General features: G+C 41.0%; 1 protein-coding gene across 2 annotated transcripts in view; it reads right to left on the reverse strand.

Annotated features, from left to right (window-relative positions):
* The window catches only part of DPY19L4 (dpy-19 like 4), a 1,421,953-nt gene that overhangs the window by 458,512 nt on the left and 939,165 nt on the right, over window positions 1–24,276 (reverse strand). For both annotated transcript variants that reach the window (XM_044066538.1, XM_044066539.1), the window contains exon 13: window positions 9,124–9,249. In XM_044066538.1, the coding sequence (XP_043922473.1) occupies window positions 9,124–9,249 (126 nt within the window). The remainder of the gene's footprint in view (window positions 1–9,123; window positions 9,250–24,276) is intronic.

Genomic DNA, 24,276 nt, shown 5'->3' on the forward strand with positions numbered 1-24,276 from the left:
CAAAGCTCATTTACTTACAGCATATTTGCATATAAGAACCACCTGTTCTCTAGGGGGCTCCTTGTGCAACACCCCTTTCAAAACACATTTTGACATGAGACTGCATTGAAAGAGGGTGATCCGTGGGCAGACGTACTGAAATGGCTGACAAATGAACCTTTAATGAGGAGTAGGACAGAACACAGGATAGTAATGACAGAACACAGGGTAGTAACGACAGAACACAGGGTAGTAACTCACCCAAAAATGTAAAACCAGAGAGACACTAGCCCTGACCGGGTGAAGGTTATTGTGCTGGCACCAACCAGGTAAGACAGAACACAGGGTAGTAACTCACCCAAAAAATGTAAAACCAGAGACACACTAGCCCTGACTGGGTGAAGGTTATTGTGCTGGCACCAACCAGAAAACCTTTTCCATTCATCTTTAACACTTTTTTCCCATTTTTACACATGGGGTCAGGGTGCCATTTCAACAGTGACAATCATCTAGCGGCAAGGTTTACACAGCCAGATGGCTAGCCCTGCCGCAGTTGTTCTTCCATACCACAGGCTGTCAGATGTAGTTGTTTGGGGTTGAGATGTATTAAACATCCCTGGTCATGTATGAGTAAACTTAGTCTGAGTCAGCTTGTGATAATTGCCCTGGCCATTTCCAGTTGAAAGGAAAAAACACCATGGTCTGGGCCATACGAGAATCACTACAATGATCTTTTGGAAGCTCTGCTGAGACTTCAGAAGCACCCTGGATATTAGTGGAAAACCATACGGGAAAATTTCTCTCCAAGGAAAAGAAAAGACATCTGTCTTCCAGGCCTTCTTCCATGGGAGTCCTGGAGCAGAATTTTGCGAATTGATTGTTTAGGGAGGAGGCAAATAGAATATGAGGTGTTCCTCATACATAGATCAATCCTGGAAGACCGCTGGTTTAGTTTCCATTCATGAGGGTCTGTCCTGGTCCTGCTCAGCCTGCCTACCACACAATTTTGTTCTAACAGGATGCAAGATGCCTGCACAGTGAGACTGTGCTGAAAAGCTATAATGCAGGACACTATGGCTAGTCTGCATGGATGGTAATATTTGGTTCCCCTTGCCTGTTTAAATATTAGATTACTGTAGTCCTGCCTATAAACACTTTGAGAGGTCTTGGGGACCAATGATAACTTAGTTGACAGCATTTATGACAGCTATGCTGATGTGTGTTGGTCTGTCTTTTCCGCTCCAAAGGTCCTGTACTTTCTATCCCCACAGTCTTACCTTTCCAAGCAAAGTGTGAGGTGTTTGTTGTGCCTGACTGTGAAGGAGCATGAAGGGAATGGAACACCTGGAATTTGACAGATTTCATGTCTCCAACACATAATCTGCCTTTTCACAAATCTTAGCATTGGAAGTGGAAAAGTCAAGGATGTTGCTGCTGGGACCATAGAGAACTCAGGTACTATTCTAACTTTCTCATGTGGAACCTTACAAGAGGTGTTAGAGTGGGTTTTAAATGTGTAGTTTTGAACATTTTTCCAGCAAGTAATGAAATAAAACTTATGAACCAATAATGACAAAAAAGTGCCAATTTCAGAACATTTCAACCCTAAAAGTCCACTCAAACTTCTGTGATTACAATCCACCAATATCAGTCAATATGCACAATCTTTGCAGAAGTAAAAGTCATCTGAATAATTCCACATTAAAGAGATCTGTAACTAATGAAGAGGTTGCTACCAGCAAACAATTTTATATTTCAGTGTTTCATCTGCAAATTCAGTGCCTGCTGCCCTTGAAGAATAAACTGCCTGTTACATTAAAAAAAATGGTAAGCTGGTAATATTACAATAGGGAATGGATGGAAAACCAACAACTGGTTCATAGTTACTGGACATCTTATCCAAAGGAGAACATACTCAACACTGCAGTACCCTCACCCTTAAAGTACAAAACAGCATCACCAACCCATATACATGGTGTGGTAGTAGAACCCACAGCCTTCTGCATCAAAGCAAGTATGCTACCTTTTGTGTTACTAACACTGCTTTCAAATTCTATAGCACAAACTGTGATGACCGTTTGCTTAAAAAAAAAAAAAAAAAACAGCTGCATACTGAATCGGACTTAGCATGAGCAACAGTGAACTTCTCTTCCCTTAAAGCTCACTATTCCTTGAAAATGCACTGAAGCTCACAATTCCTTGAAAATGCACTGAAACTCATGTTTTGAGTAGTCTGGTAGTTGGTGTAGAGGCCTCAGGGCTTGTTTCCTGTAACCAAGGTACAGGGTTTCAGCCCAACCTCTTATAGCAAGGAATCATGACAAAGCCATAATAATGAGGGAGAAAGGCCCCAAAACAGGGACAATTTTTACATACTGCTCTTACAAACTCAGAAAGTTGACAGAACAGGTTTTGCATTAGCATGGATTTTCTGAAGGATAATAAGTCTGAAACTCAGATCTCTACTATTATTTTCTGGCTTCATTCCTTAATGATTTGCCAGAATACCATAATTTTATGAGGAACAAACCAAAAATATGTCTGGACATTCTGCAAAAATCTGGACAGTTGAGAGGTATGGTTTCAGCCTGTGTAAATTAACTAACCTGCTGTCCCTAACTAGGGTGTTTTATACACAAAGCACCACAGCTGTGGTGATGGACACATACATGCAGTGAAACTAAGTAGATGCATCTGCAAGACACAATCCACAAAGTGGTTGCATGCCACGGTGCACAATCTCTTGAGAACAGAAAATGTAAACTTAAAGACTTCTCTCAAATATAAAGCAGTGTCCATGGAACTTACTTCAATGGAAATTCCCCACAGGCTTGCTGTTAGTTAACAGTCTCTATGAACAAATAGGTGAGTAACTCTGTGCTTACATCTCCTCTTCAATCTTAAGCCTAAGTATGATCTTAAAGCTAAAATAAATGACTGGTCTTCCACACTGTTCGATCGGAAGGACCAACACATCTCCCAGTTGCTTGGGTCTCTAAAAGCAAACATATAAATAGGAAGAATGTTTTTTTTTCACTGCATTACTTTAAAAATGTAAAGATCTGATGTAGTTTTTAAGGCTAAACTGCTTATCCAATAGAACTGTAAAACAAAACAAAAGGTGCAGGCTGTTTTAATTCAAAACTGCTGAATGAATTAAATTAAGTGAATTTTAATACCACAAAAGGGAATTTTCAAACAGGCTCTAACTAGGTTTAAGATCCCACAAAAGACTTAACCTCAGCATTCCTCACCTAATATTAAGCTAAATATACAAAGCAGTACATGTATTAGCTAGGCTGACAGCATATCTCATTAGGATGGCCCAAAGTACCACAGAAGCTTTGTGTCCAATATGTGGTTGCCCTACATGGTGTTCATGTATGTGGACACCTGCTAAAGACAAAATAGGGAAGGAAAAGGGTGTATAAAGGAAAGTATAAAAAAGGTAAGAGCATGCACAGTCATATAAAACTACAACAAGAAGGTGTGTGCAAGACGGGGAGGGAACAGCAGCAATTTTTTTTTTGGTATAGTCCCCTTTCTTTCATTACACAGACTGAGGGGAAGAGGGAGAGGGTGAAAGGGAATATAGTTTAGGAAAAGGGATAGGATGGTGTGCCAAGGTAGAGAGAGACAGATCATCTCAGACGGACATCAAAGCTCTCACATTTGGACAGGGAAAATGGGATGAATGGAGAGACAAATAAGAAACACAAAAGGTATGTGGAAGACTGGATAACGCACTGGCTATGAGACATGACATGAAGACGGGAGTACACATGGCTAGGGAGAGGGTACTGTATGAGCAGTGGTGTGCCATCTACTACCCTGGCACAAAAGGACATTGCATGGCTCAATTACTACATGATAGAACAGGGTATCTGACTACATGGGCCATGCCTTCCCCTGCTGACTCAATGCTAGGGGCCAGTCAGGTGGCTGAATGTACAATCCAAGCCAGGAGTTTGTCCATCTGGGCCATACAGCTGTCCACTCTTTTCGCCACTGCAGCAGGGACACATCAGGCAATGGAGGCATACCGCAATACACCAACAAATTCAGAGGAAGACACAAGAGTAGTAGTAGTAGATATCCATTTTATTCCTTCTGTCCTGGTACCTCAGCTATATTCAAATGGGACATATATTTTTTTTTTTTTTTTCCTCCTTTATATATGCTTTAATTAATTAATTAATCATCAATCATCAATTAAATATCATTATATAAAAAAATTAAAAAACTCATCCACTGAAATATATATTTCAAGGAAGGAAATATTTCTCTAAACTTTTTACACATTTTTTTTTTTTTTTTTTTTACTCTAAAACTTTATTTTTATAAATTATTAAATAAAATATGACTAAAAACTAACACAAAAAAATTTTAATAATAAATTCATTAGTGCAAATATTTTTTTTTTCAGAATTATTTATATATAACTGGATCACTATAAAATATCAATGTTGCAAAAAAAATAAATTATTATTTTAATACATATTGATTGAAAAAATGAAATATCATTAATATAATAATTTAAATTTCCAGTTTCATTCCTTTATTGTTCTAACTTACTCAAAACTACTTTGTAATTTCCTCTATTTGAATGAGGGCCTGGCTAACACACTAAACTTAAAGCTATCATTTTCACCATTGTGTATGCTGCAAAATGTGCAGCCACAGGGCTCTTCTAAGTTTCCCCTCCTTATCCTAGGTGTTAAGAGATCTGAATCTTATTAACTTAGTTAGTCCAGTATTTGTCCAATTGGCTGGAATAATACAATCACAGCCTAAAAAAAATGACCCCTGTTGACCTACAATCAAACCTTCGAAGCAGTGTACATCTTTCCATTGATCTTCAAACACCATGCATGTTTAGTTTTACTACAGACAAGAACATTTCCCACATTTTATTGCATCCCATACCATCTTCTTCTTTCTTCAACTTCTTTTTATTTAAGATCTCTTTTTCGGATGGATTTTTAAGAAAAAGTAATATGTTTGGGAAAAAGGTGACCTATTGTAAAATCTTCACATACAACTGGCCATAACTCCTAATAACTTTTTCCATAAATCAGAGTATTTGGATACAAAAACAATTTGTCTAAGTTTAGCATTTTTTCAAGCTCAAATGTATGTTTATATGCCCCCAAAATGCTCTATTTTATTTTTTTTCACAATTTTTTTTTTATATATATCCTGCCTTATCTCATCATAATATATAATCTATATCATCTATCATCACACACCACACCCACCTCTTCCCATTTTATCTGAAGTATTTCTTTCTTTCCTTTTTCCTTCTCCTTCAATGTGCAGGGTGATGTTTGATGCAATGTGCATACTACTAGCATGTAAAAAATTATTCACTGAAGTGGGTTTCCTATTCCTTTAGGTTTTATGCAAACCATTTGCCCCCATCAAAAATTCTAAAATTCTAAAAAAAATTTGAAATGTAAATTAAAAACATGTAACTTTAAGATTACATGGTGATTGCTATTAAGCTCACCATGAATTCAACAAAAGAGCTCCAGATCATCACACAAAAAAAATCAAATCATCACAACATCAACAAAAAATGTTTTGAAAAAAAAAAAAATTGTTTCAATATATATTTCCTTTCAAATTGTAGATCACAGCATAACATATGGCAAGCTGTGCATATATAGGCAGTAGTGCTGTATTGCAGTTTCCTAGTATTGAAGTTTGTCTTTACTAATGGAGGCATACCTGCTGGTGATGGACTAGTAACCCCCTCCCCCAACCAGTCAGACAGTACTAGACTAATCAACCTGAAGTTCCTTATTAGGGACTGATGTGGAGGTACCTACTGAGCACATCTGTCATCAAGTCCTGCAGTGAGGGGGAAGAATGGGAAGTTCGCCACAAGCAAACCTGCCTTAACAATGGACTGGATACATTTAAAACACACATCAGCACTTGTGGGGAGAACTAACTTTAGCCGGCCACAAGCTGCTCCTGCCTCCTGTGTGAGGGGACAAGATTAGTGCCACATTCTGCTTGTCCTGAAAAAGAGATGGCACATCAGATAATTATGACCAGTGTGAGGTAAGATGCTAGAACACATAAAAATCACAGCCCCCTTATATATGTCCACTTAACTGTGTAACATGCAAAAAGGATATGTACCCCTACACATACATTAATATATATATATATATATATATATATATATATATATATATATATATATATATATATATGTACACAGAATACAGTGCAGTTACACACTGGGACATGATGCCAGGGAGTGTGCAGGTACTATCAGATGCTGCAGCATAATGCAACCCCAAATCAGGGCCTTTTGGAAATGCACATGACATACAGTAGGAATATTACAGTAAGTTCCACCACCACCTGTGCCTGAAATGGAAAAGCCAGGCAATAGCATACTCATTTTCTAAGCTGACTTTCACAAATAATTACCACCAACAACAGCCCAAACATTTTTATTTATTTTATTTTTATTTATTTATTTATCATTTGTTGACCGGGAAAGTCCGACTAGGTTCCACAGAGCCTGTTTTCAGCGGAGGCCCGGGGAGAAATGCTCCATATAATATAAAGCAAGATAAAGTGAAAAATATATATATATAAAGCTATCTCATTATTATACACCAGCTCTAAGCTTGGCCTATAATGTATCGTGGTTTCAGGTACATTTCATTGTGGACATAAAACAGCTAACAATACAGGTATACTTCTAAAGAAGACTCTAGACATTCTAGTTTTATGTGTACAACTGAATCCTAAAGTGTCATTAACAGTCTTAACCATGTAGAACAACTTCTTGAATGCCTGATCCTTGAGGGAATATACAATTACTTTTACTGGATGAGAGCCTGACTGAAAACAGAGGCTTTCAGATACATTTGGAAATTCTTATGTTTCAGTATCAATTCTGGCTCCAATTCCAGATAGCAAAGCCTAATATCAAAAATACCCAGACAGCGGTAAAATGTTCTAGAGGTACTGTAATGTCCCCTACGGAAGTGGACTGCCAGCTTTTATATGAATCAGTCTGTAGCCTTGACAACCCCTTGGAAATTAAGGCCTTTGATAAAATCAATGAAAGCTGAATAACAAAGGGTTAATTGTGTTTAAAAGACAAGAAAAAACAGAACAATCAGACTTGGCAATAAAAAAGTTATTGACACACTTAAGAATTTCTGAAAGTGGGCAGTAATCCTGAGTAGTGCCACTCCAAGTGAATGGTTCAAAAAACTTAACTGAGAGGGGTAATCAATACAAGTCATCTTCTGTGGATTCAGACTGTAATGTGTAAGACAGGTAAATTTAACCTAAAAACAAATAAATAATAGCCACTCCATCAGGCTATTTTTGGGTAGAGCAAATTAAAAAACAGTAACTACTGCAGTGCTTAAAGGATCGTTTTTGACCTTGGTGGTTCTTTAACATCTTTGAGATATTATTGTTTCAGAATTCTCAATAAATGATATCCAGAACGTCAACTTGAAAGTGAGACTCTGATAGCTCAAAAGACACGGGAAAGCAGAGAAGCAAGAGACATTGCTAAAACTCAACAGATATATTAGACAAGCCACTGGTAGCAAAAAAGGACAATCCACATGCCAGAAAAATGTCGTACGTGCATTCATGTGAATTTTCTTTCTTATGGCCTCCACTGAAAATGTGTCCCAACCCAGAGTACAACCCAAATAATAATAATAAAAAAAAAAATAAAGTGTGAAAATGCTGGTTAGATTAGGCACAACAGATTTCAAATGCACATTTATTTGCAACTGTAAAACATATATAAAATATAACAAGCCTATGTCTCCTATTTTGTCTTGTTGAAACTTGAACTGTATCACGTACCTCTGAAGTATAACTGAAATTGATCCTCTATAGTCCGTCCACTACCCATGATCATACCTCTCAACCTTTTAGCACAAGAAATCTGGACAGAGCCCACAGTAATAATGACACAAAAGTCCAAAATCAGGGACCAATTTTAATTATTGCTATTATAAAATTAGTCGCTAAAATAAGAATTTTGCATTATCGGGCATTTTCTGTAGGACAAAAAGTCTGAAACTCAAAATGTTTTGTCATTATTTAGTGACTTTTTCAGTCCTCAATGGTCTGTCAGAAAACTACAACCTTTTAAATATAAGACAAATATCTTGACATTTTTGAAAATCTGGACAGTTGAGAGGTATTGACCTCAATCAACAAACCAACAATAAATAACTAAAAAAAAGCCCAGGCTAGTTATGGAGCTATTAATGTCTACAGCATATAATGACACAGTTGCCACTGACTTGCATGAGTTACAGCCAAACATGAAGTACAGTAGCATAATGTGTTATTTGCTATCACTTCAACCACTGCAGTGAAGAAAGCACCAACAACTCAACTGTGTAAAAAAAAGTTCTTTACTCATGGATATCAGCAAGAAAGAGATGAAACATGTCAATGCCAGTGGTGCAACAGGTACCACACGTGCCTGATGCTAGAAGATTTCAAAATTATGGATTCTATTCTGACTCTATGCGCACAGAGGAATTTCAAATACTGCCGCTGCACTCCCGAGTATGTAGTCCTCCAGATAAGATATTAACCTGAGATCCTATCTGCTTGACTTGGAGGTTGCTCAGGTGGATTTAAAAAAATCTTATTGTATCTTGAAAAAGAGTAGTGGAAGTTTTCCAAAGACCTAGACAAATTCCCCTTAGTAGAATAAATACTACTTCAGGTCCACCCTAGGACTAACTTGGTTAACAAAGGATACATAAATAAAATATACATAGTCTAGAATGCCAACAGTGAAATGAAGATCACAGTCACACAAAACGGCTGAAAGACATTTTATTTAAGGTAAAACAACATGAGACAGCATCAGTGTGCTAAGCCTAAGAGACTGAGAGAGCATAAACAACCACTGCTCCTAACTGCAGAGATGTGAGTGCACTTCCACGCACAAATACGCAGAAAAACACATGGGCACACATGCGTGCACGCACTGTCACTAACAGAAAAAGAGTAGCCAACAAATTAACAAATGTAAACATTCTCTTGATTTTCTTGAATTACAGAAAGCATAATATACATCAACAAAAGAATTCAAGTAAAAAGACATACAAAATTTAGATAACTTACCCTTCGAACATCATCGTGAGTAACCCAAAAAGAACTGTGTGCAATACATGATAGATGACCTCAGGATTCTCTCCAATTGTTCTGTCTTCTTGACTACTGGTAATTTTTTCTTTTGAATTTAAACCTCTGTAAATTAAGAAAGAAAGAAATAGCATCTCTGCATGTATTTTACAAAATTTAATAACTTAAACTCATCTGTGAACACAAAAGTGATACATGTTAGCTCACCACCTGTTCTACACTCATACTGATGTGCTAAAAGGCAATTCAGAGGACAACTGAAAAAAAAGACCCAAAATACATTTGCTGAACCCTGTCGCCATCTCAAGACTTGCTGTATGAATATGGAGTCAGGTGTTTCAGTTAAGATGGAGGTGGACGGGGTCTGTGATTTGGCTATGCACATACTACCAGCATAAGTATCTGGTAGTCTATTGGCCGTTTTGGGCCAATTTCTAGCTCTTTCAAGTCCCCCTGTATAAAACCCGCTTTAGCGCGGTTTTGCACATAGCGCAGCATCGGGCAGCGCCGCTTAATTGGGTTTAAACCATTCTCTGCTCTTCACCTTTTCCCTTAGAACTGATCTAGTTCTCATAATAAACACCCTATTCCTACTCTAAAGCCTGGCACTTGCTCACTAAAGCAATTATATAAGTCAGCACTAAAAAATTAAAAGCACTACACCCTCACAAACTCCCCTTGAGTACCTTGTTCCCCATTGGCCCTTCTTTTCAATTATAAAGGAATTCCCAATACTATTCTAGCATGTCCAAAGGTCAGTTGTCAATCTCCTCTCTGGTCCAGCTGGTGAATCTGGGAATCTTGAGGCAATGTTACAACTGCCTCATGTACACAGACAACCCTCTCCTCCTCCCAACAAATTCAACACATGTGAGAGATGCAACCATATAGCCAAACTGGAGGCTAAGCTCTCTCAACTCAGTACTGGCGTAACCAGTCAGGAGGAGAAGGAAACCACACTCACTACAATTCCAGTCTCACATAGACCTACCACGACAGCAAACCAAACACATAAGCACACAAAAACAAACTCGGAGGCTCTAAATAAAAATCTGCCTAAGCAGCAGAGACCTCCAAAGCAAACACCCAAGCAACCGCTACCCCAAAACAAAACACATGCAACACATAGCTCACAAAGCCAGTGTGCTGAACAGTCACAGCTCTTAAGGCTAAACAACACACCTGATACACTTGTAATAGGTGACTCTATCGTCAGGCACACTGACGTCCCGCTCACCAGGCTGAACAAGGAGAAGGTCATGGTGAGCTGCCTTTCGGGCGCTAGGATCCGCCACATAACACAAGCACTCAGGTCACTAGCAAGGCAAGTACAAATATGACTCAGTCATTGTCCATGCTGGTGTGAATGACCTGAGACGTACCTCCCTGGACTACATGAAAAGAGACATAGTGGAGCTCTCTGAGCATGTAGCCCAGGCCAGTATGACCCTGACCTTGAGTAGCATCTTACCCTCACCAAGAATGATGCCACAATATAAAGACAAGATGATGAATTTCAACAATTGGCTTAAGTATTGGTGTCATTCAAAGGGGATCCAATGCCTGTCAGCCTGGGATGACATGCTCGACAAGCCACGATGCTTCGCTAGGGACGGCTTGCACCTGTCACCCCTGGGCTTTCGGATATTGGCAAAGGCTCTTGCACCCCCATAGTGCCTTTTTTAGGCAAAGCTCAAAAGGCAAACCCACCTCCATAGGTATCACAAGGGATAAGAAACTAAGAGTAATGCTACTCAACGCCAGAAGTCTAAACCTCAAGATGCACGCACTCGAAACTCTCCTTAGCATGGAGAACATTGATATCTGTGCAGTAACAGAAACCTGGTTCAAGGCTCCCGAGAGCACCCCAGCACTACCAGGTTATACCTCATACCATGCTTTTCGGCCCCAAAACTTGGACCGAACCACAAAAGGAGGGGGAGTATCAATATTCGTCAAAGATACCCACACCTCCAGGTTGGTGACACAGCACGAAGCATCAGAGACTATTTATGTGCAACTAACAGTGGGTAAAACTGCCTTCCAGTTTATAGCCTGCTACAGACCACCCTCCCAAACCCAGGTACCCCACTCGGCCTTCCTGAGAACACTGGAAAATATGAAGGTCTCTCCAAACACCATTATATTGGGCGACTTCAACTACCCAAACATAGACTGGGAGCATTACTCTAGCTCCAACACCCTAGCCCAAAGGTTCCTAGAATTTATAAACTCAAATGCTATGGAACAACTTGTTACCACTCCCACATGAGGGGAAAACATACTGGAAATGATCATCACCAACATGAGGACTCTATGCTCCAGACCAGAAGTGTATCCCTCACTGGTAAGATCAGACCATAAACTAATCTCACTGGATATTCACATCCCGACCCCACCCCCTGCCCAGAAAACCACAGTGAAAAACTTCTCTAAAGCAAATTTCACACTCCTCAAAACTGAGGTGGAATCCTTCAAAACCCCCGGGCCTGTGGAAAATACATCCCAGACCGCAGAATCCTTTATAAATGCATTATATGAACATCTTCAGGAATGCATGGATCATGCAATCCCAAATAAAACCAAGACCCAATCCTCCAAAGGCAGACGTCCTGTCTGGTGGACCCCAGCCATAAACAAACTATACAATAGAAGGAGGAAGCTACTACATGATAGAGCAAAATCCCAAAAAGGGAAGGAATCTCTGATCAGTATTAGCAAAAAACTACGGGCACTCATAAAATCGTCTAAGGCCAGCTTAGAGAGAAAAATTGCACAGGACACCAAGGATGATCACAAGGCTTTCTTTAGTTATGTCTGGAACCTGGGTGGGAATTCCCAGATATGCTCAGAATTAGTCCAAAATGACAAAAAATACACCAAACCCACAGACATTGCCAACATCCTAGCTGACAGGTTCAGCACAAACTCCCCACCAAAAGGGCAAATATCTATCCCAGCAGTGTGCTGCCCCCCTGACATCTCAGATGCTCAGGTAAGAGCCGCCCTCTCCAATGCAAAAAACACAGCATCAATGGGACCAGACGGTGTCCCGGGCTGTGTCCTACATGAACTCCAAGAAGAGCTAAACCCAAACATAAAACTACTGTTCAATCTCAGCCTTACTACGGGATATGTACCCAAAGAGTGGCGTACAGCAACAGTAGTCCCTCTCCACAAAGGTGGTGCCTCAACAGATCCTGGAAACGATCACCCCATAAGCCTGACTAGCTTGGTCTGCAAAGCTATGGAAAGGATCATCATGGACCTCATAAATAAAGATATTGGGGACCTACAGACACTGGATCCTACCCAGTTCGGCTTTGTTAAGGGCAGATCCTGCCTCTTAAACCTGGTCGATTTCTTTGAAACAGTCACCAAGGCCATTGAAGAGGGGAAGGTGGTCCACACAGCCTACCTGGACCTCACAAAAGCCTTCGATACAATACCCCACTCGGGCATTATAGATAAGCTCACCAGCTTAAATATAAACCCCTATGTCACTAGATGGGTTGCAAACTGGCTCAAGGACAGAACCCACATTGTTAGAATTGCTGGAGCCATGTCAGACTCCAAACCAGTTACAAGTGGTGTCCCACAAGGCTCAGTCCTGGGACCTCTCTTGTTCGGTATATATTTCTCGGAGGTACAGGCCAACACGGAAGGACTGTGGCTGACCAAGTTCGCAGATGACTGCAAACTGGGCGCCAAAATCGACTCTCCAGCCGACACAAGCATCCTCCAAAAGAGCCTCATAGAAACAGACAACTGGTGCCAGAGCCATGCCCTCAAGCTAAGCGCCAAAAAGTGTATAGTCATCCCCTTTGGCAAAAACAAAGTGCCCACAAATTACCATATAGGTGGTAATCCATTAAGTACGGAAGAAGTAATTAGGGACCTGGGGACCCAAGTTGATAGCACTCTCTCATTTGACAACCACGTGGCCAAAGTGGTTAGAAAAACATTTTATATAGCCCACCTAATCATGAAGGGATTCACATCTAGATCAGGGGAGGTCATCATGCCTCTTTACTCATCCTTCATCAGGCCCATAATTGAGTACAATGCCCCTTTTGGGATGTACCTTACCAGACACCTGCAGCAACTGAAAAGACCCCAAAAGTACCTCACCAAGAGGATCAAAGGGCTCAAACAGATGCCATATGCTGCCCGGTTAAAGAAACTCCAGCTCTACTCAGTGGCATACCGCCTGCTCAGAGGCGATCTGTGCTTGACTTATAAAGCCATGTCCAACCCGGAATTAATGGACATGCTGCACCTCAGAAAATCCAAATCCCTTCGAGCTACGCGCTCAAGAGACTTGAACCTCAGCACTGAAATAAATAGGACATGCTGGAGGGACAGATTCATAACCCAGAGGCTCCCTTCACTCTGGAATAAAATCCCAGTCCAGGTTAGGCAGAGTCCCTCATTGACTCTCTTCAAGAGGAATCTTGATGAGGGGATGGGAGATCGTAGGTTTACCCCGGGTATCACTTCTGTGTCACTGTTACAGAGGCACAGTACACTAACCTCGAAAAAGGGCATAGCAAAATTAATTTAAAATGGGTGGTGAAAGCCAAACACACTCTGGCTAGGCTTATATATGCCCAAGGGCAGATAGCCTAGTATGAACCTATGAACCTAAGTTAAAGTTTATCTTCATTACTTCCTGTTCACCATATTAATGGTCAAGTATTTTTCTGTGGTTTAGTACAGCAGCAATGCTTCTGTTCATAAAACTGACCGTCAGGCAATGTGCTGCAGATTTACCCTAATGAAAGGCAGCAGTTTTTCTCAAACTTGTACTGCATTACATTTACTCATTTTACAATACTGACTTTATTCAATTCAGGGGTCATGGAACAGTCAGAGCCTACCCTAACACTCACTGGGTGAAAAGGCAAAGGAACTAATCCTGGACATGACTCCAGTCCATCACAGGAAGTGCACAGACAGAAATTTATCTTGGATAGGAATCCTGTCCATCAGTACTGCTAATGCAAAAGAGGCAGCTGCCCTTGGTGCAAGGTGTTCGGTGGCACAGTTCGGAGATACCGACTGGTAGTGTAGTACAAGTATTCCTGAATGCCAGTACAGATATGAATTTCAATCCTGCTTTCTCTGAAGTTCAGCGCAAAGTTGTAGCAGCACTACAAGTACATTGTAAGTTGAGGCAGCTTCCTACAGTTTTATAAGCATGGGAAATGGGACTTGGCTGGCTCCTGAGTTTTAATGGACAGCCAGACTGAAATGGACTTTTTTGTTCTTTTGTTCCTCAACTTACATTTTTGAGGGGAACCACATCTGTGCATGGCACCAGTGCAAGATGAGCTACTTACAGCTCTAAAGTCAGAACAAACCTCTAAACCGATAAAGGAACCAATGTAGCAAACAGCAAAATAGTGACGAAAAAGGCAAACTGGTTCCAACACAGCACTCTTTAATAGCAACACAAGGTAAGCGCTTTCACGGATTACATCCACTTCCTCAGACCAAAATATTAAAACTCAAGTCACATCTTTAAACATTCTAGCAGCCAATGAGGCACACTAATCACTGAACCAATTTAACACATTCATTGCCTTGTCTAAGCAGTGAAGAGACTAACATCAGTGTGTAAATCAGCAACACTATAAAACATACATTGCAGCTCAAAAACTGCTAAGTACATAATTAAAACTGACTCTGGTCTATCACATAAAACATAAATATAAATTTCTAAAATGTATAAATGTTTATATATAAACATAAATATAAAATAAAAAATCTCTGATGTTTCATATGTAACTTTTTATTTTAAATAAAAGTTTACTCAGGACAGACTGTAGATGTGCCAAAATGGGCTCAGTGACTCTGCCACCACTGGAGGCAATAAGTCTCATCAGTGGATGGCTGAGGCTTTTGTGTATCTTGGTTAGTCCCCAAAGGACCGGGGTGACAGGGCAAGGAACGTTACAGTAATTAAATAATTCTGTGTCAATATCATTAACTTGTAATTCATATATGTCCATATTCACCCTGTGTACATACTTACAGATTTCAGCTTTGTTAATTTCAATAAAAGTACTAGTGTCACTTAAAAATTCAAACATAAATGCACCACAAGTAACTTTATCTAAAATAACCATGGCACCCCCTTTGTCTGCTTGTTTTATTACAATGTTATTACTGCTCTCTAATTTTCTTAATGCCTCACTCTCAAAGAAAGTGAAGTTATATTTCTTTCTGAGCATAATATTGTCGTATATGTTCTTATTGTCTTAATTGTTTTAAATTGGGCTGTGTCATGTGATTTTTATAGAGTATTTAAGTGATTGGTTTGTGGTTTTTAATACACACATTGAAGAAGGGCTAGTACCAAAAGCTCTGTGGTTTAAATAAAATAGTTTTTCCCCCTATATTCCTTGTGTTTCTTGGATATACTACTACGCTCAGCATTTGCAGCACTTGGATTTTTTATTTTTCTACATTTTGGACTCCCCCCCCCAAGACTGGTTTACCTCAGTGCTGGTCCTGTTTGGCTTTGTATATTTTTAAGAGTTTCATGCTTTAAATCTGGGTCATTTTAATTTTTTTTTTCTATAAGTTTCATGTTTTACGACAGGCTTTCTGAACTTAAACAGCATTTCCCCTAAATGACTTGTTTGCCTTTGCCCAACAAAAGTTAAGTGATGTTTGTTTACAAAGGGCTAAACTCTTACTTATACATGTTCTTTCTTATTTTTCATTTAAAGAAAAAGAAGAAAGGTGGGGAGGATGAATATGATCAAATTCATAAGTTTCCATAAAGTAGCAAGAACATTTGGACAACGATAAATCTGATAAACTCCAGATGTATTACTATGCTGGCTACTTATTTATTTACTTACTATTTGTTTACCAGGTAAGCAGACTGGTCTACTCATCCTTTTCTGCTACAGACTGACCTCAAAGAGCAGAAATACATCAGGCTCTTTCTAATCAACAATATTATAAACATGATGAGTGAATAGCAAAATTCAGAACACAATGGTGAGATTCCATGCAGACAGAGTAAGAATGAAAAGATCCAGTCAGAGAAAAAGAAACATTTATACAAAATGCAAGCTAAGATGTGCATAAAATACAGTGCAATAATACATATGATCTCCTACAACATGTGAAATATATGTATTACTGCACTGTATTATATCTGCATAAAATACAGTGCAATAATACATATAATATATGATCTCCTATAACATGTGAAATATATGTATTATTGCACTGTATTAGATGTGCATAAAATACAGTGCAATGATACATATAATACACGATCTCATACATGTGAAATATATGTATTATTTCACTGTATTAGATGTGCATAAAATACAGTGCAATGATACATATAATATATGATCTCCTATAACGTGAAATACATGCATTATTGCACTGTATTAGATGTGCATAAAATACAGTGCAATAATACATATAATATATGATCTCCTACAACATGTGAAATATATGTATTACTGCACTGTATTATATCTGCATAAAATACAGTGCAATAATACATATAATATATGATCTCCTATAACATGTGAAATATATGTATTATTGCACTGTATTATATCTGCATAAAATACAGTGCAATGATACATATAATATATGATCTCCTATAACATGTGAAATACATGCATTATTGCACTGTATTAGATGTGCATAAAATACAGTGCAATGATACATATAATATATGATCTCCTATAACATGTGAAATATATCTGTATAAGGTTCACATTAACACACTGAGAAGTTTCTTTAAATGTAACCTATTACTCATGATAAGGAATGGTAAGTTACCTAACCATTGTTATGGTAGCAGCTACAGGTAGATTCGGTAACCAGGTGCTATTACAGTACATCTTTGAAGTTTTAAATGGTTTCTGGATTATTTATATCCATAGCCAGTTGGTTCCAGGTAGCATGCCCTAGTGAGTTCCCTTCTGAATGTCGAAGGTTTAAAACTTTGAATTTCATATGGTCGAGACCTTTTGTCCCAGTCTAGAGAAGGCTCTCTCATCTACAACAGTTTAAAATGGAGGGTGTACTTGAGAGAAACTGTTGTCCTGTGTACTTCTGAGTACATAAGGACTGTTATGTAATGGTGGTTTCACTCTTAAAGGGCAGCAGTTACATTATTTTAGAGCCTTGTAAATTACAGTACTTAGAAAAAAATGACTCTTCGAGGTACAGAAAGCCAACTGGAATTTTTAGCAAATTGTAATGGTGCATCTAGAGGTCTGCTAACAGAATGAATCTATTTTATTCTCAGCAGTCTATACTCTATGCATACTGTGGGAAGGCCATGTCAAGCCCATAGCTGTTGGGCATGCTACACTTAAAAGAAATCCCAATCTCTCAGAGCCACATGCTCCTGGGATCTAAACCTGGTCATCACAATGAACAAAACATGCTGGAGGAATAGATTCCTGTCCCAGAGACTCCTCATTCTCTGGAACAGACTGCCCATACATGTCAAGCAGAGCGCCTCTTTGGCTCTCTTCAAAAGGAACCTTGATGACTGGATGGGAGATAGGAAATTCACCCCGGGGATCATGTCAGTCGCCCTGCTAGACAGGTGACCAGGGAAGTAAAATTCCTGGGAAAAAATAGCCATGGAAATGTTATGGCTAGGCTTGTATAGGCCCTAGGGCTGATAGCTTAGTACCAACCTATGAGAAAAGGAAGGCCATACTCCAATTTGGATATTAAAATATTTTTTAACACTAGCCCTGTGAGCAGTGGATGAAAGGAGGTGACTGGTCTTGCAAAGTAGTTTTAATTGAGCAAGGCCTTTATTAGTTACAAAATCATTATGTGTGGAAAAGGAAAATGTAAGGTCAGAGTGGCTAATACGGGATAGTGCAGGTGGATAGGTTTCAAATTCTAGGATGTTTGTCTGACAGGTGTCTGTGTCAGAGTGTAGTGCAGTGCATGAGTTTCAGGTCTGGAAAATGTTTCCTGACATGGACACTCATGGTGGGAGAAAAATGAAAGTTATGTACTTACCATAAAAGTAAATCCATGTTGGCTTCTTTCATCCATCTCACCCTATGGGTTATCAGATCTGACAGGATCAGAGGTTGGCAGATCAGAATCTTTCAGCTCTGAAGCTCCACCTTCTCTCCCATAACACCTTGCTTGCCAAAGCCCCGTCAGATCAAGTTTGCCCTAAACTTACATACCTAAACCAGAAAAAAAAAATTCTCCCTAAGCAAGGAAGAATGACATATCTAAAGGGGTGCAGAAATTAGATCTCAGGTCAGCCAGCAAGGTCCACCAAGGACCACTTAATATCAATTACAATTTGGGAGGAGGAAAGAAGGGAGGGGTGGTCGAAACAGATTAAGAAAGACAACGTGGATCTAGAAGGTAAATACATAACACTTTTATATCAGATGTTGTCTTTTCTGTCTGCCTTAATCTATGGGACAAAGTCCCCAGACAGACGGATGAGTATAATTAGGAGAAAATATTTTGCAGTGTTGTGGAACCAAAGGATGTCCTGTACCTGGACTGGATATCCAGTTTGTAATGGACAAAACAGGTGCGAGTGGTAGACCAGGTAGCACCTGTAAAATCATCACCCAAGGAAGCATGACCAAAAAAAGCTACAGAAGTAGTAACTGTTCTAGTGGAATGGGTTTTGGTTTTAGATGGGTAAGTGCACACCCTTCAAAGAACACCCAAAGGATATGACATCAGTAAGCCATCTAAACAAGGAAATCTTGGCAATTGGTTTATAGTGTTTAGCTCTGGAGGAGGACACAAAAAGCTTGCCTGATTTCCTGAACTGTTTAGTTCTATCCAAATAAAATCTTAACTGATGGTGGACATCCAAACAATGGAACACACGTCCCTTTGTTACTAAAAAGAACTGGCAACTGAATTGATTTAAACTAAACTAGACTCAGAGGCGACCTTCAGCAGAAAAGATGGACTAACCAATAGGGAGACCCTGTCCTTGTGAAAAGGCCTGCGGCTCTATATTCTTCTAGTTGAAGTGACTGTGAACAAGAAGAGAGTCTTCCGTGATACAAATCTCAAACCTACAAGTAGCCATTGGCATGAAAAGTGCCTTTGTCAAAGCTTGAAGATTGAGTAAATCCCAGTGAGGAATAGAGTCACTCATGGAGTGGCCGGAGCAGATAGGCGCCCTTCAAAAAGGCCTTACAGAATCTGAGAGACATAATACACGGATTTCCCTGACCTACATAAAAACTGAAATGGCCACCAACTGAACTTTGAGCCCAGAGTACAAAAGTGCTGTGAAAAAATCCGAAATAGCCTCTAAATGGGTAGAAAAGTGGTTCAGGTCATTAGAGTTGACCCAAGTTGGAAATCATCTCCATTTTCTAGCACAGACTCTCCTAGTAGAGGGCTTCCGGAATGAAAAAAAAAATATTTGCAACTTTGTTGGAAAACTTGGCATTTCTGTCCATTGTCAGAACTGGAGGAATAACATAGTCATCCTAAGGGATCTAAAATATGGGTGAGGATGCCCTAGTGGGTATGAGATCAGATCTGGAACCATATTCAAAATGCAAGGAGGATGCAAAAGGTGAGGCCAGAGGAAGGGGTACCATACGTGTCAGGACAAGGAAGGGGGCAATGAGGATCAGGGTCACTCGACAACAGGTAGCTATCTGTAGGAATTTTATTACCAAGGGTGTAAGAGAGTAAGCATACAGGATACCTAGAGGCCAAGCATGCAGAAGAGCATGCCTTGGTGATTGTACTTTGGGAGGGATCGGGGCAAAGAAGTTACTGCATTTCGTGTTGAAAGGGGTCTTGAAATGGTCGCAGCTCAGCTAGCCTCAGAGGCTGAAAATGTTCTGCCACTGTTGGGTTGCGTGACCACTAAAGAGGCATCAAAACGCTTCTGGTCAGACTGTCTGCTAGGATGTAGGATTTCCCCAGGATGTGCACTGCTATCAGAAAATGCTGTGAGGCCATTCTGCCCCACTCTAAGAGACTCTTGACACAGTGAGTAGGAAGGGTCCCCCCGTTGTTTGTTCTAATACAATATTACCAAAGTATCATCAGACTTTATGGCTATCACACCTTTGAGGAGGCAGTCCTGGAAGGCCTGCAGTGCTAGGAAGACTGCCCTCATTTCTAAAATACTGATGTCAAGATGGCTCTCAGACTGGGTCCAGGTACTTTGGGCCGTCTTACCTTCTTAATGCCCCAATCTCACACCAGGAGAAAAGCATCTGTGGTAACCATGATCCAGGGCTGGCAATAAACAAAGGGACAACCTGTGGAGATCTGACTTATGTTAGCCACCAAGACATGGCAGCAACAAATGCTGGTGAGACTGAGTGGAAAGGTCATCGATTTATGTAATCAGACCACTGGACCGATAAAGCCCATTGTAGAACTCTCATGAAGTATCTGGCTTGCGGAACAAGACAAAAAGCAGCGGCCACCAGGCCAAGAAAGCAGAGAGTCATGCAGGCTGGTGGCATCTGATGTAATAACACTTGACTTGACTTGGATTCATAGAGAAGATCATCTTCAGGGATGCAACTTAATATGCTGAGTGGTGGTTTCCAGAAGGCATCCAATACATTATACAGTTTGTGCAGGTTCTAACTTGGATTTCTCTAAACCGACTTTGATATCCAAATACAGGCCCAGCTTGAGTAAACAATCTCTCTCTCCTGAATCAGCAATGCCTTTGACGTCAACGTCAACAGCTAGTCATCCAGGTAGGGAAAGACCAGGAACCTGTGCAGCCTAACCAGGCTGCTACCACTGCCATGCATTTGGTGAACGCTCAGGGGGTTGTGGTGAGATATCAGTGCCCCAAATTGATAATGACTGGCTCCCAGCCTGAACTGCAAAAATCTCCTAGATTGCCTCTCTAGTTGTATGTGACAGTAGTCATCTTTGAGGTCCATGGAGCACATCCATTCAGCCTTCCTCAGCACAGGTGGAATACACTGCACAGTCACCATCCAGAACTTGGTCTGCTTCACAAAGAGATTTAACTTGCTTAGATCCAAAATGGATTTGGGGTCTCAGTTTTTCTTTGGCACCAAAAAGAATTTTGAATATACCCCAGATCCTAACTGGTCTGGTAGGACCTCTTGGATGACTCAATTTACTAGCTGGTGGGGTGGGAAATCTAATCTAGAAGGGATTTTTGTCACAGATTTTGACAGAAGTGAAAGGTCATTGTGTAGTATTTGAAAATGACTCAATACCTAGGCATCTGATGTGATAACCTCCCAAGCTTATGAGTGCAGGGCAAACTGTCCCCCTGCCTCCAGAGTGCAGCAGTCAGGCAAAATTTCAGGTTTGCTGAAAAGACTTGCACAAAAAGGCCCTTGGGAGTCCTGAAACTGCAGACCAGCCCTACCATTTGGTTGGTATCAAGTGAAGTCATCCCCTCTGCCTCAGAGGGCACTTTCACTAAAAACATTTTGGGTAAACTGCTGCAATATGCAGAACATTTTCTGTCCTCCAATTTCTAGAGGATGCCCTTGTGGGAGAAATGCACTCCATGGCCGACAAAGTCTTGCCATCTTGCTCACTCCTAGTCATGGTATCTTTAACTCTGGGGCCAAATAATGTGGGCCCATCAAAGGGGGCATCTTAAAGCAGTCTGCAAAGTTACAGAGGTGCAATCATACATGACAGAAATGCCTGTCCCTGCCTCATGAGCCGCACCATCCACTGCACTGAGTACAAGGCACATGGAAACATTCAAAATGGATTGGATTGAAACCAAGTGAGTCTTCAAGGTCTTATGAGACTGTAAGAAGTTGTGGAGCCACTGACTTAGAAACTTCAGAAATTAGATCTCTGAAGCCTAGTCAAGTAAGCCACATAGTTCGGCACACAAATGGCAAAATGTGGCTGAAGCATAAGTGTGCTTTTCAAAACAATCCCAATTCATGTGACCCTCTGTTTAGGGGATGGAGCGATGCACTTTCATCCAAGATCTCCTTCACAGTTGCTACCGCGAAGACAACTGCATCAACTGAGGGACTCTTGTTACAAAAGGGTCTGTCTACAAAAGGGTCTGTCGTTAGAAGGGAAACAACACCTTATCTGGCTTGTGTGGAATAGGCTCCACCACGTCAGGTTCTCTCCACTCCCAAGACACAAGGTTGATGAGCTTGTCCAAAGGAGGAACCACCAATGATGTGGATGAGTCCACACCAAAGGCTTCAAGAAAAACTGACTCATCCAGGGGAAGGGGCTTCACGAAGCTAACCCCCACCGTCTAATTAATTCCAGTAGAAAACCAAAAGAGGCATCATCATGGGGAATTTAAGGCTCATTCTCCTCCTCTGAGGTCGCAGTCATTGGTGAGGGATTCTTGTAGGGAATCCAAGTGCTTCTTCTTGCACTGGTTCTTCTTTTGCCCCTCCTCTTTGGAAAGGCCAGGGAGGACATGGAAAAGGCAATGGTACCACAGGCCTGGAACTATGCAAAGCCTGGAGGAGTAGATTTCCTGAGGAATATTCATTAGAGACCAAGACCCAGAAAGGACAGGAGGACCAAGATGGCTATGAGACCAGAATAGAGGTACCCATCTCAGAATGAGACAAAATCCTATCTATGACGCACGCTGATGCCAATGCTGAGTGGCTGGTAAGAGATTCCCTGGAATCAGATTTTTTTTTTTTTTTTTTTTTTTTTTTTAAACACAAGACTTTCCAATGAAGACTAGGATGGAAATTTGTTTTTGTGAAACACAGGACTTTGCAGGATTGTGTCTGTCATCTGGAAGTTAAACCATACCTACCCCATCTGCCAGCCAGGACAGCACATTGAAGTATGGGAGACAGTCAAAGCAGAACAGAAACACAAATAATACTTTTGCAGTGGTGTGTGCTTGTGGGTGTGGTGTGTGTATGTGCACATGTGTACGTATGCGTGTGTCCTCCTGCCTCCAATCACATTCCCCTCAAGGATCAATTACTTACATTACAAAACTACAGCATCCAGGGTGATTCTTCTTCCAGGATGATTGAGGAAAAGTGCAAAAAATTCATTTAAGTCACTTAGGATTTCAATTAGTCAGCAACTCCAATCAAACTTATTACTCAGAAAACATTTTTTATTCACCATGCCTCAGGAACACTGTCTGATTAAGCAACTTGCTCACAATCACGCAGTATGCAAATGGACCTAGAAAGCATCAAACCCTGGACCCTTCACTTCAGGAAACAGGTCAGATCCATGATCCACTGCATTAACTGCTGGACCTTCAAAAATACGGACTCATCCTCTGAAGGGTTAAGGGTAGTCCAGTTCCCCCTCTGCCTAAGTATCTCAAGGATGTCTGAGAAAGAGACATCCTCAGGGGGGGATCTCGGGGACCCTTCCGAATCCTCCAAGTAATCCTCTTTCGAGGGGGCTCCTCTGAATGAACAGGGGAGGCCTCGGAAGAGGAAGATACACCCAATGGGGTGCCCTGGAGCACTTGTTCCCCACGCTTGGGGTCTGGAGGAGGGGCAGAGACAGGAGCAGGCACCATGGGGGGAGGAGCCGATGAGGCTGACCGTGAGGCTGACTCAGATGCCAGCACACTCATCATAACCTTGAAGGCACCCCTTCACGATATCGGAGAAGGCTCCGGCTCCGAAGAGACCGGAATCCTTCCCGGCACCGAGAGAGACGGCTCCGAAGCCAATGTAGGAGCCGAACTCACCTGCGCCAAAGCTCCGATAGGGAGAACGGGGTCCGACAAGGGTCCAATGCCACCTGCCCCCTCGGAGCCGACAAAGGAGTCCCGGCGCCCAGATCCCTCCAAGGATGGCACCATGGAAGAGATCAGAGCCGATGACGGAACCGAAAGGGTAGGTATCGGTGCCGACGGTCTCACGGTTCCAGCCCCAGCAAGCTCCGGCTCCGAGCTCAAGGAATGAGTCGAAGGAGGAACTACTGCAGAGACAGACTAAGCCGAACCCTGATGAGGGGGGCTGCATAACATTTTAGCCAGGGCCTGCGACTTTAAAAGCCTGCTCACCACTCTCTCCAAATCATGGTCAGATAGCCTAGACGACCGAGAAGAGTGGGATCGATGACTTTGCTCCGACTGCAACAAAGGCGACCCCGGAGCAGAGTGTATCGACTCTAAGGATGGCGATC

The sequence above is a fragment of the Protopterus annectens genome, chromosome 3.part1, assembly GCF_019279795.1.
Source record: "Protopterus annectens isolate FY-2018-M chromosome 3.part1, PAN1.0, whole genome shotgun sequence".
NCBI lineage: Eukaryota > Metazoa > Chordata > Ceratodontiformes > Protopteridae > Protopterus > Protopterus annectens.